The 17,670-nt window shown below is 39.6% G+C and overlaps 1 protein-coding gene across 3 annotated transcripts in view; it reads right to left on the reverse strand.

The window, feature by feature from the left end:
• The window catches only part of LRIG1 (leucine rich repeats and immunoglobulin like domains 1), a 169,331-nt gene that overhangs the window by 75,371 nt on the left and 76,290 nt on the right, over positions 1-17,670 (reverse strand). For all 3 annotated transcript variants that reach the window (XM_033926092.1, XM_033926091.1, XM_033926090.1), the window contains exons 4-5: positions 5,292-5,429; positions 1,796-1,939 (exon numbers count right to left, since the gene is read on the reverse strand). In XM_033926092.1, coding sequence (XP_033781983.1) covers positions 1,796-1,939; positions 5,292-5,429 — 282 coding nt within the window. The remainder of the gene's footprint in view (positions 1-1,795; positions 1,940-5,291; positions 5,430-17,670) is intronic.

Below are 17,670 nucleotides of genomic sequence, written 5' to 3' on the forward strand. Positions count from 1 at the left end.
ACTCAAGGCTTTATTTTAATTCTCCCCATCTCCATATCACTAATTTTAACAGCTCTTTATTACTATCTTTACTACACAAATGAAATTTCACATTCTTGACAAAAAAAAGCCCGAATCCTTTTAAAACTACACTGTCAACTCCCTCAATGTCCATTTGGGATACTTTGGAATCCTACTGAATACAAATTCTTTTTTTAGGCACAGAAAGGAGAAAGTTATTTCAGATCATACTGGAATTTTCACTCCAGTTTCAAGCATTCTGGTGCCGGTAATCTTGTATTTTACTCTGAGAAGTTTCTCAGTTGGCAAACTAGGTGGGTCCAGTGCTTTTTAATACAGGGATGGGCAACCTTATCCTCGAGAGCCTCAACTATACAGTGGAGGCAGTGCATACAAATAGATCTCATGCATATTTATTTGTGGAAATCCTGGAAGCCCAACTGGGTTGCGGCCCTCAAGGACTCAGATTGCCCACCCCTGTTCTAATATGTTCATCTATGCTGGAAACAGTCATTTTACGCTATAAGAGTAAACATTTAAAAACCAGGGCTTAGTAAAGAGACCACTTTCAGAGCAATTTTCAGTACTACCTACTCTGTGCAAAAGCCCGTGCATGTTCCCCCTACCCCCAGACTTTACTAAGAGAAGTGTTCAAGAGAGGTAGTGATGTACTAATAGCGACTTTGCCTTGATAAAGCGTCTCCACGAAACATGTTGGTGCACAATGTCCCTAGTTGAGACCACAAAAAAAGCTAAGTACTAGCATATTTTAAATAAGCTGTTAAAAAATTTATAAAATAAGTTATTAAAACATCTATCAATCTATATGGGTGAATTAGTAGATCCGGTGAAGATTCAACACATAAAGCTTTGTGTAATGAAATCTAATTGAACACAGAGTGGTGTTACTGAGGATCTAAAGTGAGTACACTGGGGTGCTTGTATATTAAGATATTTTGAATAGAAATATATTTCATTATAAGGAAATAATACTTCAGGCATATGAACCAGATGTTATTTTTGACTCAGTTATAATAATTTTTCCTGACTTGTTACGAGTGACCCAAGTTAGAAGAAGTAGCTTTGTTGCTCTACCTGGGACATTTATTTTGAAATTTCCTTCACGTTGTTTTGTAATTTTTGAGTCTAATACATATTTGTTTCTGGAGCCGAAACAGCTTCTGGAATTTTTAATTGCTAAAGAAGTCCAGTAGTTTCTAATGTTTAACCACAGGACCTTAACCAGCTGTTCTAAACCATTGTGCAACTCTTTATAAAAAGGGATATGTTTTTTTCCCCCCTTTAGTCTTATGCAATCTGGACTCTCCAGTTCTGGACTAAAGTACATGTGTCTAATATTTCCTTTTCATCTTTAATATATTTGATCTTATTTCATATTACTGTTCATGCATTTTTCTGAACGTGATAAAAATTTCATAAATAAAAAGAAGAACTATACCCAAATACTGTATACTCTGAAAATTACTGAAAACCTCCCTCTTTGAACAATGGGCTTCACTCAACCCCATGACATTTAGCAATATTTATCATTTTTTTTGTATTTTTGTTCTTAATCACCCTTTGTAAATGATTGAAATCTTTTGTAAACCATTTTGAATCCAGTAGGAGATATACGGTAAAAAAGACACCATTAGCATTAGCATCAAGAAAATTAAATGTAGCTCATACAAAGTTAAGGGAAGGAAAAGCTGTTATTTGATTGTCACATCCCAAAGGAAACATTCATTTACATAAAGTCTGGTTAATGATCATTAAAATACATATTTCTACTCACAGTTGCATTAGCCTGGACAGCCTGAATGCTTTTGCAGGAAGCTGGGAGATTTTATTTCTATTTAAACGAAGGATGAGGAGGGACTGAGAGAGGTTGTTAAAAGCACCAGGCTCCAAGGTGCTGATTCTGTTGCGCCCAAGGTGACTATAACAAATCATATAATGTAAAATGGTCATGGGCGATCAGAATCATAATTTAACAAAGACATAATAATCAAATCAAAGCTTCTCTTTCATAGACAAAGTTATATTCTGCTTAACAGTGCTACATGTCTATACACAGAGTGGACTGGAGAACATGGAGTAGCAGCATTAGAACTAGAGTTCAAAACCATTCAAAACCTACCATAGCTCCTCATGACCTTGGTCAAGTTACTTAATCTTCTACTGTCTCAGCCACTAGGGATAGGGAAATACTTACAGTACCTGAAATTTTAACTCACCTTGAACTTCCACTGAAAAGGTGTCATCTAAATCAAAATAATTTTAATTTGTAACACTTTCAGAGCAATTTTCAGTACTACCTATTCTTTGCAAAAGCCTGTGCATGTTCCCCCACCCCCCAGACTTTGTATTGATCCTCTAGTCTACAGAAAATGACATGCTAACTTTTGTTTTGAAAATTGATGAAGGAAAAGCTCCTACAAAGCCAAGGGGAGTGTGTGATGCAGTGGTTAGAACTACAGCCTCAGCACCCTGAGGTTATGGGTTCAAATCCCATGCTGCTCCTTGGGCAAGTCACTTAATTCCCCAGGTATATTAGATAGAGTGTGAGCCTACCAGGACAGATAGGGAAAAATGCTTGAGTACCTGAATGTAAACCACTTAGGTCAGGGGTGTCAAAGTCCCTCCTCGAGGGCCGCAATCCAGTCGGGTTTTCAGGATTTCCCCAATGAATATGCATGAGATCTATTTGCATGCACTGCTTTCATTGTATGCTAATAGATCTCATGTATATTCATTGGGGAAATCCTGAAAACCTGATTGGATTGCAGCCCTCGAGGAGGGACTGTGACACCACTGACTTAGGCTATAAGTGGCATATAAATGCTAAAATAAATAAAAATAAAATACCTGTATTGTTGCCTGCCACTGCATAATTCTACCCTAGAAAGACCTCCATGAAAATGGTGGGGGAAAAATAAATGCAGGCTGTGAAACAAGATATCACTTTTACCCAGATAAAGGATGAACCATTTTCAAAAGGATAGAAGGTATTATAAAATATCACTAATTTTAAATAAACTAAACAGTGCAGTTAATACAACACAATAGTTTGTGGACAAGATTCCATGCAAAAGCTGCAATAAAAAAAAAAAATCATTTTAAATTCATTCTGTCACATTACCATGTAGGGCTTGTTTAACTGAATTTTCTGTCAAACAAGTCTAAAATATATCCAGTTGGATTCAAAATCTAGAACAAAATGTATTAGAAGTTCAAACTGAACGCGATTTTAAGTCATTGGTTGGGGGGTAGAAGAAATCAAATGACAGCATGTACTGGAGTGAGAACGAGTGCTGCGCTGGGTTTTGAAACAGAAAATATGTACATTTTTTTTCTCTGTTTGGAACAAAGTGAGCAAAACCAGCACAAACCAAAACTAGGTAAATACAGTATAGTTAACAAGTCTTGACGGTATAATAAGGAAAGGTTTACTCATGAAAAACTGCTTCACCTTCCCCCGCTGTATCTTTCTTCAGATACGGAGATCAGAACTGAACACAATGCTCCAGGTAAGGTCGTACCATGGAGCGATATAAAGGCATTATAACATTCTTAGTCGTGTTAACCATCCCTTTTTAATAATTCCCAGGGATGGTTAACAAGACTAAGAATGTTATAATGCCTTTGGAAGAAATCAAATGACAGCATGTTATAATGCCTTTGAAAATATATTTAGTGTTCTGTGTTTAATTTACATAAGAACATCTGGTACACTATGCTGAGTCAGAGTAAAGCCATTGCTCAGCATCCGGTCTCACACACTGACCAATCTGAGTCACAAGTAGTAAAGTAAACTGGAGCATTCCTTAGCCTTCTGTACATTAAGGGGGTTATTCTATATAGAGAACATGGTAGTTGAGCATCGACAGGGGTAAAATGGCAGGTATGTACATAAGTGCACTTAGGCGCTATTCTATTACTGGGCACCCAGGTGTTCTTGTGCGTAACTTCAAAGGGGGTATACCCATGGGAAGTCATGGGTGTATATACTATTTTAGCACATACTTTATAAAATACTCCCCATTTTAGCACCTGATTATCAGATAAGATGCTCTCTCATACACAATGGGCTAAATTCACAAAGCAAACCAATCATGCGAGCCCTTTATGACCCAATTTCCCTCTGACCCGATTCACTAACGTGTGTAGCGATCCTATCCCAATCCGTGCATGCAAATGAGGGAAATGGCATGCAAATTTTGGAGGGCAGCGATTCACTAACCATTTTTTGTAACACCGATTGGGCTTGCCTATCAGAAAAGAAGTGACTGCTGAAGGCCAGTCGCTTCTATCCTGGCCGACTCTCCTGCCCTCTAAAACCATGGGCTCGCAATGCTTTTTAGCAGAGCAAGCCCGTGGTTTTAACCCAAAATCCGCCGCTGCTGTTGCCACTGCCATCAGGCAGGAGCTGCCCACCCCGTCCCACAAATATGGCAGGAGGGATGCCAACTCCCTCCTGCCATCGCAAAACCGCTATCAGCCCGGCCCACCCCTCCCCTTAGACTACGGCTCTTAAAATTATGGTAGGAGGGTTCCCACTCCTTCCTGCCATATTTACTACTCCCCTCACCCCCAAAAACAAATGGCAGGAGGGTTGCCAACGGCCTCCTGCCACCCAAAGGATGCCCCCCTCCCGGTTCCTGCCGGGCCCACCCCCCTTCCCGTATCTTTACAGTTGGGATCAAGAGGGGTAATCAGTCCCTCCTGCTCCAGGCCTTCAACGACGACGAGTGTGGCCTTAGGCCCCGCCCCGGTGCATCATGTGTTGCACGAGGTGGGGCCTAAGGCCATGATTGGCTGAGGTGCCTTGGACTCCTCCCTTGGGACTTCTTTGACAGAATGAAAATACTATGGCACATGTTAGCAGTAAATTTGAGAGACTAAAATCATACTCCATATACCCTAAGGCTTAAGAGTGAGATTCATTAATGTCATGGTATACACAAAACTAGCCCTTTTGGAGGAACTGCTCATGAGAGAGAAAATCATCAACAGGAAAACACACACAAAAAAAGATTATCCATCTTTCCAAACTAAACTATTAGTGTAGCACTGCTTCCTGAAATTACATCTGAAATATTAAAGGTGATGGCTGTAAACCTAATTGACCTAAACAAAAGGATAAACTACACAAACCCCCCCCCCCCAAAAAAAAAAAATATATATATATACACACACATACATATATACACAGCTGCAGTTTAAAGCTTTGAAGACATGAGCCACTGACATGCATACTAAAGCATTCCATGCACAAAACAAACACCTACAGCTCCTTTAGGTGAAGTCCATGTGGAAAAGAATTGCTTCGGATTTCTGTAATTTCATTGGAACTCAGGTCCAGTGTCTCCAAGGTGATGTAGGACTGAAGCTGGCTAGCTTCCACACTGTGGATCTTATTATGATGGCTAGATAAAAGCAAAAACAGAAGTTAGCAACCATATACTTTCTTCAAAAGAGTTACCACCTATCTCCTTATGTCTTTATTTTGAACAATGGAGCAATTAATTCAAAATGAGTTTCTGATACCAGAGAGATTCCCTGAAAGGACCTTTGGAAAGTTGCCAAGACACCCCAGGTTCAACAAACAGTCTGATACAAGTCTGGGTTTTGCTCCCACTATATGCACAAGGTGCATTCATTCATAGGGCACATCCTCAGGCTACCATACAATTGCCCAGGCAAAATGGCTATGTAAAGGACACCAGAAGAGACAAAAGAGAAAGGGGTCAAACCCATAACACATAATGAAGCACTTTTAAACAGGGAGACTAGGAAACACCTGGTATGAAGCACAAATCCCTTAAAATTGAAATGATTGGAAATTGTTAGCTGATCAATACTCCAAAATGAGCAAGAACTAAAGACAAGACGTGCATAGAAGTGTAGTTATGGTTTAAGGATCATCCGTTGGAACAACCACAACACCGTGCCTGAAATAAGGCACAACAGAACCACATTGGCCTGATCAGCATTTGTTTTAAAATTATCTTTAAACGGATCAGATAGTATATTATGCCAACAGCATCTTCTGAGCTGTACTACATCTGTTTAACAAATGAAGATCCTAACTTTTTCTAAACTAAGATAATTACCAGAATTCTGTACATCATTTAAAAAAAAAAAAAAAAAATTCATCTCTAGATACAGTAGACTCTCTTACTTCCACAAAAGTGGAAGTAAGGAAGAAGTAGGGAATTACAGGCCGGTAAGTCTGACTTCTGTGGTAAGCAAATTAATGGAAACACTTTTAAAACAGAGAATGGTCAAGTCTCTGGAATCCTGTGGATTACAGGACCAGAGGCAACATGGATTCACTAGAGGTAGGTCTTGTCAGACAAATCTGATCAATTTCTTTGACTGGGTGACCAGAGAATTGGATAGAGGGAATGTAATAGATGTGATGTATTTAGATTTTAACAAAGCCTTTGACAGTGTTCCACACAGAGTCTGATAAATAAACTGAGTGCCCTCAGGATGGGTTCCCAAAGTGATGGGTTGAGTGGAAGGCGACAGAGGATAGTTATCAATGGAGATCGCTTTAAGGAAAGGGATGTTACCAGTGTTGTGCCTCAAGGTTCTGATCTTGGGCCTCTGATTCTTTTAAACATTTTTATAAATGATATTGCTGAAAGGTTGTCGGGTAAGATTTGCCTCTTTGTGGATGATACAAAATTCTGCAATAGAGTAGACACACCAGATGGTGTGTGAACAACATGAAGAAAGATCTGGCGAAGCTTGAAGAATGGTCTGAAATTTGGCAGCTAAAATTTAATGCTAAGAAATGCAAGGTCATGCATTTGGGCTGCAAAAACCTAAGGGAATGGTACAGATTAGGGAGTGAAGAGCTTATGTGCAAAACAGAAGAGCAGGACTTGGGTATGATTGTATGTGATGATCTTAAGGTGGCCAAACAGGTTGAAAAGGTGACAGCGAAAGCTAGAAGGATGCTAGGTTGCTTAGGAAGAGGTATAGCTAGTAGGAAAAAGGGGGTATTGATGCCCCTGTATAAGATTTTGGTGAGACCTCATTTAGAATATTGTGTACAATTCTGGAGGTCGCACCTTCAAAAAGATATAAAAAGGTTGGAGTTGGTCCAGAGGAAGGCTACTAAAATGGTATGTGGTCTTCACCATAAGGCATGTGAGGACAGACTTAAAGATCTCAATCTGTATACTTTGGAGGAAAGGCAGGAGAGGGGAGATATGATAGAGATGTTTAAATACCTATGTAATGTAAATGCGCATGAGTCAAGTCTCTTTAATTTGAAAGGAAACTCTGCAATGAGAAGGCATAGGATGAAATTAAGAGGTGATAGGCTGCGGAGTAATCTAAGGAAATACTTTTTTACAGAAAGGGTGGTAGATGCATGAACAGTCTCCCAGAAGAGTTAGTGGAGACAGAGACTGTGTCTGAATTCAAAAAATGTGGGATCTCTCAGAGAGAGAAAGAGATAATGGTTACTGCGGATGGGCAGACTAGATGGGCCATTTGGTCTTTATCTACCATCATGTTTCTGTGTTTCTATTAACCGGCACCCAAGGGGATTGGTACATGCCGGATAAATGTAGTTTCTGGTTGCTTGAGAGTTACTATTGCTTGAGTTCCAGTTAACAGAGAGTCTACTATATCCTGTTCCTGATTTCCTCGGGTAAAAGCTTGGGACAAGTACATAGGATCTGTAAGAGAGTGAAAGGGAGAACAGATGGCAAGGATGGGCAGATTGGATAGGCCATATTGTCTTTATCATTCTTCAATTTTATATTCAATTTAAATTATAAGAGCATGTCCCATTCTGATTCCTCTGTAAACTTTTAATTTTGTGCAATTCCCATATACTGTATAGTAGGAGTGCATCATCCATTACCAATGTTAGGAAATTTTATATCTTGCTACAGAAAACAGAAGAGGCCAATGTAGTAACAAATTATTAAAATAAATCATAAGCATTTACAGTTGTATGACTAAACCTATGTTTTGCAACCAGTCTTCCTTCAAACTTGATCAGGTATGCCAAGGAATAAAAGCCCTTACTGTCTGATGCTCAAATCCAAACTAGCACACAGGATTTGCTGTTGCCCATCACAGCAACATGGTCAGTCTGGTTTTCAGTATATCCAAAATGCACATACCTGAGAGATTTACAAGCACTGCTTAGCGCAGCAGGTAGAGAATCGGAAAAGCTAGAGCTCCTTGTGATCTTGAGCAAGTCGCTTAACCCTCCTCTGCCTGAGGTACAAATCTGATACAGAATCGTGAAAGATTTGTGGAGGGTTGGCATAGCTTGAGAGCACAATTCTGCATGCACATGATGCGCAAGACCTTTCTGTACAACTAACTCTACACATAGCCTTGCTTTGAAGCTCAGTGCACGCAATTTGTAAACTGTGGTTAAGTAGCAGAATTGTAACAATGTGGAGAACACGCACAGAAGACCAACAAACTGAGTACAATAGTTAATATATAACAGCAAGTTTGAGGTTGTGTACAGCCCACCTTACACTTTGCTGTACTGTGCCCTAAGAGTCATCTGAGGTGAAGGGTGGCACATCACCTCAAATAACCCAAGATCTCTGGTGGGCTACTGAACTGACCACCGTGCCCCAGCTTTGACTCATAAGAAAACCCTGCTAGTCTATGCTACGATGTGTGATGGTTTTCTAACAGCAGCAATTTGTTTGCCACTGGTTTACACCATCAGAGAGTTCAACAATTAATATCTGGCTCTAACATATGATTTTCTGCATCAGCCCCTTAGATTGCAAGCCTTTTGATTATACAGAAATACCTACTGTACATGAATGAAACTCACCTTGAGCTTCTACTGAAAAAGGCCTGCTAAACCACAAATCCCTCTCATATGCATATCCATTATGACTGACTGGGTGTGCAATGACTAGACCAAGATCTGATTTTATTTGATAATGTAAAGAAAAAGACTCGTTTTTAAACATTGTAGGCTATTTTCCTTGTTTTCTTTTATACTATTTCCTTTTTCTCTATGGGTTCTCTTTTGCTAAGATTAAATGCAAAAAATGTATTTCCACCTCAGTTCCTTATCAAGCTGTCTCACCTTAGTCTTCTCTGCCTGATTTTCTTTGACTTATTCCTTCTATCTGTGCTTTCATAAGCAAATGAAAGCTTGTTTTAAAAAAATTATTAGCCTTTTGTTTAAATGATCCTTGTTTCTTGTGAATATTGTATTATCCACTTCGAACCTTTATTTGGAAGTTGGTACATTACAAGTACTATTAATGTAACTCCAAATGATCTACCCCTGATACAAGCAGTTTGCTGAAATGAGGCTACATCAGGTTTCCTTTGGTGATTAGCTGCAATAAATTTGTCTGTTATTGTTATTCATAAGTAGTCAAGGAACTTTGTAGAAAATAACCTACCTCAGAGCACATAAGAATCTAAAACAAATCATTTAGCCAGACAAGCACCTACATGCCCAAAACTCAAGTCAAACTTTCACCCAGGCCATGGAAAATTCTCCTCTTGCAAATACACTTTACCCTATTTTATAGAGGTCCTTGGTCTCATTTTCTTTTTGCACACAATCAGCAGCCTTCTAATGAGAACTTTATTATAAGAACTGAGAAATATTTTTGCATGATTTTTTCTCTCTCTATGATTTCTGATTGAAAAAGATGGATCATAATGTTAAAAGGCAAAGGGGGGGAGGGGGGGGCGGTTTGGTACCATCTTGAGTATGCACTGATGTTGGCCCGTTCCAGCGATACCAGGCACCATTTGATAAGGGGATCAATGCAGCTGGATTTTTAATCTAAAACAAACAGATTCAATCTTTTTTCAGCCTTCATCTAGAACTTCATTGTATAGCTGAACACAATAAAATCATTGAGGGAATAATCACAAGAGTCCCTTAAATTACCTGCTTCTCATAAAAAAATATTTCCAAGCAAAACAAGTATCTTGGCAAAACAACGAACAAGAGGTACGGTACATTCTTTACTACTGAAATGTACTTCTGAACCATTGCTAATGGATTAAAATAATGAACTTGGAGGCAGTTGTAGAAGAAAATAGAGAAAGGCAGCCATTACCCTACATACAAAGAACTACGGGTGTTAGTTATATAAGCATAGTTTTAGGTAGGCAGGGGGGGATGCCCCTCCAAATGTTGCTGCTTCTAGTGCTGAAATAATCCCTCTCACTACCAATATGACTTCCTTGTCCTTTGCCCTCACCAGAGTAAGCAAACAAACTACACCAATGGTTAGTTACTGAAGGACACACAAGGCCCACATAAGATGGCTAAAAAGCAAGGGCACAGTCAATATACTGTAGTTAGGGGATGCAGAAAAAAGAGGCAGATCAAAACTCTCATACGTATGTATGGATCAAAAGGTATCATGACTAAGTGATCCCTGGAATTCTACCTCTCTCATAGTAACATTTTTTTTTTGTTTAGGTACATATAAAGCAGAAAACCTGTGAGGGAATTCATGGGACCGTTGGATGATCAAGGAGCAAAAGGGGCATTCATGAAGATAAGGCCACAGTGGAAAGACTGAATGAATTCTTTCCTTTGGTCTTTACAAAAGAAGATTTAAGAGATCTACCTGAATCATTAATGGTTTTCAAGGTTTATGATGCAGAACAACTACTAGAAATCTCGGTGAACCTGGAAGACATACTAAGACGAATTGTGGAACATATAGACAAACATGATTTAATAGGACAGAGTCAGCAGGAGTTCAGCCAAGGGAAGTCTTGCCTCACCAATTTGCTTTACTTCTTTGAAGGTATGAATAAACATGTGGATAAAGGTGTGCGGATGATACAGTGTATTCAAATTTTCAGAAAGCTTTTGACAAATTTCCTCATGAGAGGCTCCTGAGAAAATTTAAAAAAAAGTCATGGTATTAGAAGCAATGTTCGGTTATGGATTAGGAATTGGTTATCAGAAAGAAAACAGAGGGTACAGTTAAGTGGCCATTTTTCTCAATGGAGGAGGGTAAATAGCAGAGTGCCACAGGGATCTGTTCCGGAACCTATGCTATTTAACTTAAATGAATGATCTGGAAATTGGAATGACGGGTGAGGTGATTAAATTTGCAGATGAAACTAAACTGTTCAAAGTCGTTAAAACATAGGCAGACTGAAAATTACAGGCAGACTTTAGGAGATTGGAAAACCGGGCATTCAAATGGAAGATGAAATTTAATGTGGACAAATGCAAATTGATACACATTGGGAATAATAACCCAAATCATAGTTACCAAATGCTAGGGTCCACATTTGGGGCAGCGAGCACTTAAAAAAAAGAACTGAGTGTCATTGTAGATAATACGCTGAAACCTTCCACCCAATGTGCGGCAGCAGCCAATAAAGCAAACAAAATGCTAGGAATTATTAGAAAAGGGTTGGTAAACAAAACTAAGAACGTTATAATCTTAATTATTCTTTTTGGTGGAATTCACTTTATCACATTTTTAAAATGGAAAGAGCAATTGCTGTACAGAAAGGTAATTATAACAACGTTATAAAGATCTGGGGGCCATTAGAGAATTATTGTAATGATGAACATCGTTTTCCTTTCTGATGGATACATGTATTTTATTGGGGGGAGGGGGAAAATTGGATGATTAATATTTTTATTTAATGATTGGATTTCTGTTGAAGAATTGTTGGGTGGGGGGAAAGGGTTATAATTTCTACTTTAATGGATTATATGTATAAGAATGTCAAGTGCTCTATATTTTATTAGTAATGTAATGTTTTAATATTAATCACTTGTTTGTCAGTTTTAAAATGAATAAAGAATTTAAAAAAAAAAAAAAAGAACGTTATACTGGCTCTGTATCGCTCCAAGGTGCAACCTCACTTTGAGTATTGTGTTCAATTCTGGTCGCCTTATCTCAATAGAGATATAGCAAAACCAGAAAAGGTTCAAAGAATGAACAAGATGATAAAGGGAATTGAATTCCTCTTGTATGAGGAAAGACTAAAGAGGTTAGGGCTCTTCAGCTTGGAAAAGAGACAGCTGAGGAGATATGACTGAAATCTACAAAATTCTGAATGGTGTAAAATGGGTACAAGTGGATCGAATTTTTACTCCATCAAAAATTACAAAGACTAGGGGATACTTGAAGTTACAGGGAGATACTTTTAAAACCAATAGGATATATTTTTTCACTCGGAGAATAGTTAAGTTCTGGAACGCACTGTCATAGGATATAGTAAGAGTGGTTTAAAAAAAATGTTTGGACAAGTTTCTGGAGGAAAAGTTCATGGTCTGCTGTTAAGACAGACATGAAAGAAGCCACTGCTTGCCCAGAATCGGTAGCATGGAATGCTGCTACTATTTGGGTTTTGGCCAGGTACTTGTGATCTGGATTGGCCACCGTGAAGATGGGATACTGGGCTAGATGGACCACTGGTCTGTCCCAGTAAGGCTATTATTATGTTTTCCTACTTACCCTGTTTCTCTCTCACTGGCAATACCCCAGTTCCCTATAGAGGTTTGAATAAGCCAAGCAATGTCAAAGCAGGATTTTCTCACAGTCACTACAAGAGACTCGTATGTCAGATTCCCATTACATTTACTTCCCTCAGATTCGCATATGTGAATAATTGCCAAAGTTTTGTAGTCTGTTTACCTGTAGTTCAAAGTCCTGAACTTTTGAGGAAAGTCTATAGAAAAGTGGTTGTTAGTCTTTTATGGGCTCTAATCAATGTTTTCATATTCATACCAATACAGTATATGCCAACATATTTAAATCTTGCATGCAGAGTGCTTAAATTCTGAATAATACAAACTAGTAACATTCTGCCAATGAGCACTGTTCTATAAAAAATAGATTGCCCCTTTCATGCTGCTTTAACAAACATTTAGCAGCTGTGTTAGCTTAACTATCAGGCACCCTAGGCAGTTGCCTAGAGCAGCAATGAACAGCTGCAGTAAAACAAAAACAAAAAAAACCCATCAACTCAGAGAAGGTGGGAAATTGTCAAAAAGTCTATTTACCCAGATAAATGGCTTTTGGATAATTCCCTCATCTGTAATAACTCTGTTTTACCATGTATTGTGTTGACATTGTAATATAGCATACTATGCTGTACTTTGATTGTAATCTGAATATTTTTCCATGCCGCTCCCTGAATGGCTGCCATCAGTTCTCGTGAGTCTCGTGAGAATTGATGGCAGCCATTCAGGGAGCGGCATGGAACCAGGCAGCAATGCAAAAAGCTCGTGCCTGCCTTGTGCGCCACTCTGCCGCAAGAGGAGGCAGCTGTCCAGCGAGGGACATCACCGTAGCAGTAAGCCAAGGGGCTCGAGCACCTGTGTTTCCTGATGGCTTCCAGACCTGGTCTTGAGGGGGGTAAGTTCTGGCATCCTCTTCTGCTTTACAGTGCTGGACCACCGGAATAATTTTTAAAAAAAAAGTACCGGGAGAGCTCCATAAGACACACCTACATTTCCACCCGCTTTTGAGTGGGAAAAAAGTGTGTTTTATGGAGCAAAAAATACAGTAAATCCTAATAAATAAATATAAAATATTTTAAATACTGAACTGAACCTTGCTCTTTGTAATGTCCAACTTTGTATTTTACAGAATTTTTCTAGGAGGGGAGCAGGACTAAAGGAATGATCATGATTCTAAAATTTAATGATCAGCTCTTGAGGGTCCTAAAGAATCTGGAAGATAATGGGGGGGTGAGGTTAAGGTTGAGGGGTCACCAGCTCTGTTCAGTACTAACAGAGGCATTTAAAATGTGTCAACACTATTTAGCACCTGGCATTATGAAGGTCCTCTCAAAAGAAACAAAAAGACACAGGCTTCCAAATGAATAACCCAACATCCTCTAGTGAAAACCATCATAGAACAAGTCCTCCTATTTCCCAAATGAGGATAATACTAGCTTATTATGCATTTGGTATAGCACTTCTACATTGATACCCAACCCATATATCCTCTAGACCTTTCCATCTCACCATAATAATAAAGAGTGCTGCCAAAAGGCATCTTCTATGGATATCAACACTGTTCATAAGCAGTTTCTAATGTGTTCATTTTATTTAGCTGCTGATGTGGAAATAAGCATACTTATATGAATTTTTACTTAAAAGATTCATAAGTTTAACCATTTATACACATGTTGAACATATTGAATTAAACAAATTTTGCTTTTACACAGCCATGTGCACTGCTGCACTTTTTATCTTGAGGATAGCTATATTTTTATCGGCCACTCTTTAATCTTATTAAATATTATGTTTTCTGTATTCAAAAAAACACTACCTCTTTCACTTAAAAGCAAAGCTGAACAGGGTCATTCTTTGGACAGGAAGAGAATATCTAAACAACCCCCAGCTTCCTAAACCCACTGAATCACTAGCTCCCTGGGGAATTTTGGCAGATTCTCAGGCATGCAGCAGAGGCACTGTTTGTTCAGGTGAAAATTCTCATGCTAAACAAGAGGCCAGTAGCAGAATCAAGAGGCACACTATGTTCTACATGAACCCACATTAAGATCAGCTCGGTTCCTATCTTTGCCACTGCAGTCTGTGGGACATCCTCCTCTTTTCTCAAGTCCCCAAATTCTGCTGCTGCTAGCACCAACTTTACTACTAGTACTAATCATTTCTATAGCGCTACTAGACTTAGGCAGCGCTATACATCAAAACAGAAGAGACAGTTTACAATCTAGTCAAGACGGACAAACCGGACAGGAAGTTGCATCAATACACTGTGCTCAGGTGGGGGAATTGCTGAGGGAATGATAAGATAGATATTGGTGCATAGAAGGTGGGTTGGAGTTTGGAATTGAAAGCATCTTCAAAGAAGTGGGCTTTGAGTCTGGATCCGAGCACTGCCAGAGACAGAGCTTGAAGTATCAAGTCAGACAGTTTGCTCCAGGCACACAGTGCAACAAGGTAGAAGGGACGGAGTCTGAAGCTGGCTGTGGAGAAGGATACAGATAAGAGAAACTTGTAGGTCTGTAAGAGGAGTTTGAACCGTATACAGAAACGGATTGGGAGCCAATGAAGTGGCATGAGGAGAGGTATAATAATAATAACTTTATTTTTATATATCGCCATATCCCAAACAGTTCAAAGCGGTTTACAGGGGAAGAGACTCTATACAGACATCAACATTACAGAGAACTTTCGAAATTACATTGGCATGCTAAGTTTAGTCAAGTTTATCTGGAAGTGTTTTGGAAGTACATCAAGGTTGAAGTGGGGTCAGAGAAATTTGTGAAAGAGATAAATTTTGATTGACTTCTAAATGTTTGATACGAAAGTGCGTTTGAGATGAAGTTGGTTAAACATTTGTTCCATTTGCCTGCTTGGAATAATAATGTTCTATTGAGGTATCTCTTGTAGATAAAGCCCTTTAGGGATGTAAAGGGAGTAAGTAGGCACTGCATGTATTAGTTGTGCCTGGGAATGCGAATTGGTGAGATAGATAGGTTGGGGATGAACCTGTCATAGCGACATTGACGGAATATAAGGCATGCAGCAGAGTTCTGAACAGATCCAGGGAGAAGGTGGTTGCAGTAGTCTAGGTGAGAGGTGATGAGGCTATGGATGAGAGTCTTGGCAGTGTGTTCAGAAAGGAAGGGTCTGATTTTAGAATTAGTTTGACTTCGGTTCCGGGGAAACTGACGGAAGCACTGATTAAAGAACACATCGATGAACATCTGGAAAGAAACGAACTTTTGAAAACAACCCAACATGGTTTCTGCAGGGGGAGATCGTGCCTAACGAACTTATTGCACTTCTTCGAAGGAATTAACAAACGGATGGACAGAGGAGACCCCATAGACATCATATACCTTGATTTCCAAAAAGCCTTTGACAAGGTGCCTCACGAACGTCTACTCCGGAAACTGAAGAACCATGGAGTGGACGGAGACGTACATAGATGGATCAGAAACTGGTTGGCGGGTAGGAAACAGAGGGTAGGGGTGAAGGGCCACTACTCGGACTGGATGGGGGTCACGAGTGGTGTTCCGCAGGGCTCAGTGCTCGGGCCGCTGCTATTTAATATATTCATAAATGATCTAGAAACAGGCACGAAGTGTGAGATAATAAAATTTGCGGACGATACAAAACTATTTAGTGGAGCTGGGACTAAAGAGGAATGCGAAGAATTGCAAAGGGACTTGAACAAATTGGGGGAATGGGCGGCGAGATGGCAGATGAAGTTCAACGTTGAGAAATGTAAAGTATTGCATGTTGGAAACAGAAACCCGAGGTACAACTATACGATGGGAGGGATATTATTGAATGAGAGCAACCAAGAAAGGGACTTGGGGGTAATGGTGGACATGACAATGAAGCCGACGGCACAGTGCGCAACAGCCGCTAAGAAAGCAAATAGAATGCTAGGCATAATCAAGAAGGGTATTACAACAAGGACAAAAGAAGTTATCCTGCCATTATATCGGGCGATGGTACGCCCGCATCTGGAATACTGCGTCCAATATTGGTCTCCGTACCTTAGGAAGGATATGGCGTTACTCGAGAGGGTTCAGAGGAGAGCGACACGCTTGATAAAAGGGATGGAAAACCTCTCATACTCTGAGAGATTGGAGAAACTGGGTCTCTTTTCCCTGGAGAAGAGGAGACTTAGAGGGGATATGATAGAGACTTATAAGATCATGAAGGGCATAGAGAGAGTAGAGAAGGACAGATTCTTCAAACTTTCGAAAAATAAAAGAACAAGAGGACACTTGGAAAAGTTGAAAGGGGACAGATTTAAAACGAATGCTAGGAAGTTCTTCTTTACCCAACGAGTGGTGGACACCTGGAATGCGCTTCCAGAGGGAGTAATAGGGCAGAGTACAGTACAGGGGTTTAAGAAAGGATTGGACAATTTCCTGCTGGAAAAGGGGATAGAGGGGTATAAATAGAGGATTACTGCACAGGTCCTGGACCTGTTGGGCCGCCGCGTGAGCGGACTGCTGGGCATGATGGACCTCAGGTCTGACCCAGCAGAGGCATTGCTTATGTTCTTATGAAAGAAACAATAGTTTTGCTAATCTTTTGTAAACCTCATCAAATTTATGGTTATGTGGTATAGAAACATGATGTTATGTTATATGTGAAGAGAAGGACAGAAATAAGTCAAAGATTACCCCAAAGTTGCGAGCCGATGAGACAAGGAGGATGAGAATGTTGTTAACAGAAGTAGAGAACGGGGAAAAAGGAGAGACAGGTTTAGCTAGGAGTAATCTCAGGAAATACCTGTTTTTACAGAAAGGGTGGTAGATGCATGGAATAGTCTCCCAATAGAGGTAGTGGAGACAAAGTCTGTGTCTAAATTCCAAAAGCATGGGACAGGCACATGGGATCTCTTAGGGAGAAGAGGAGATAGTGGATGGTGCAAATGGATAGGCTGGATGGTCCTTTTGGCATTTCTCTGCCATCATGTTTCTATGTTATTATTAGATTGGAGGGCCCTAGATGATGAGTATGGGATCAAAAGTTTATCTATGAACGCCGGTTGGTTAGAGTTTTTTTGTTTCAAAGGTGAGGAGGAGTATTTTATAGGTGAGGTGATGAGTGATAGGTAGCCAATGTGCTCTGCAGAGAGAGGCGTGACATTGTCAAATTTTTTTGCATGATAGATTAATTTAACAGCAGTGTTTTGCAATAGTTGTAGATGG

This window comes from Geotrypetes seraphini, chromosome 17 (genome assembly GCF_902459505.1).
Source record: "Geotrypetes seraphini chromosome 17, aGeoSer1.1, whole genome shotgun sequence".
In the NCBI taxonomy this organism is placed as follows: Eukaryota; Metazoa; Chordata; class Amphibia; order Gymnophiona; family Dermophiidae; genus Geotrypetes; species Geotrypetes seraphini.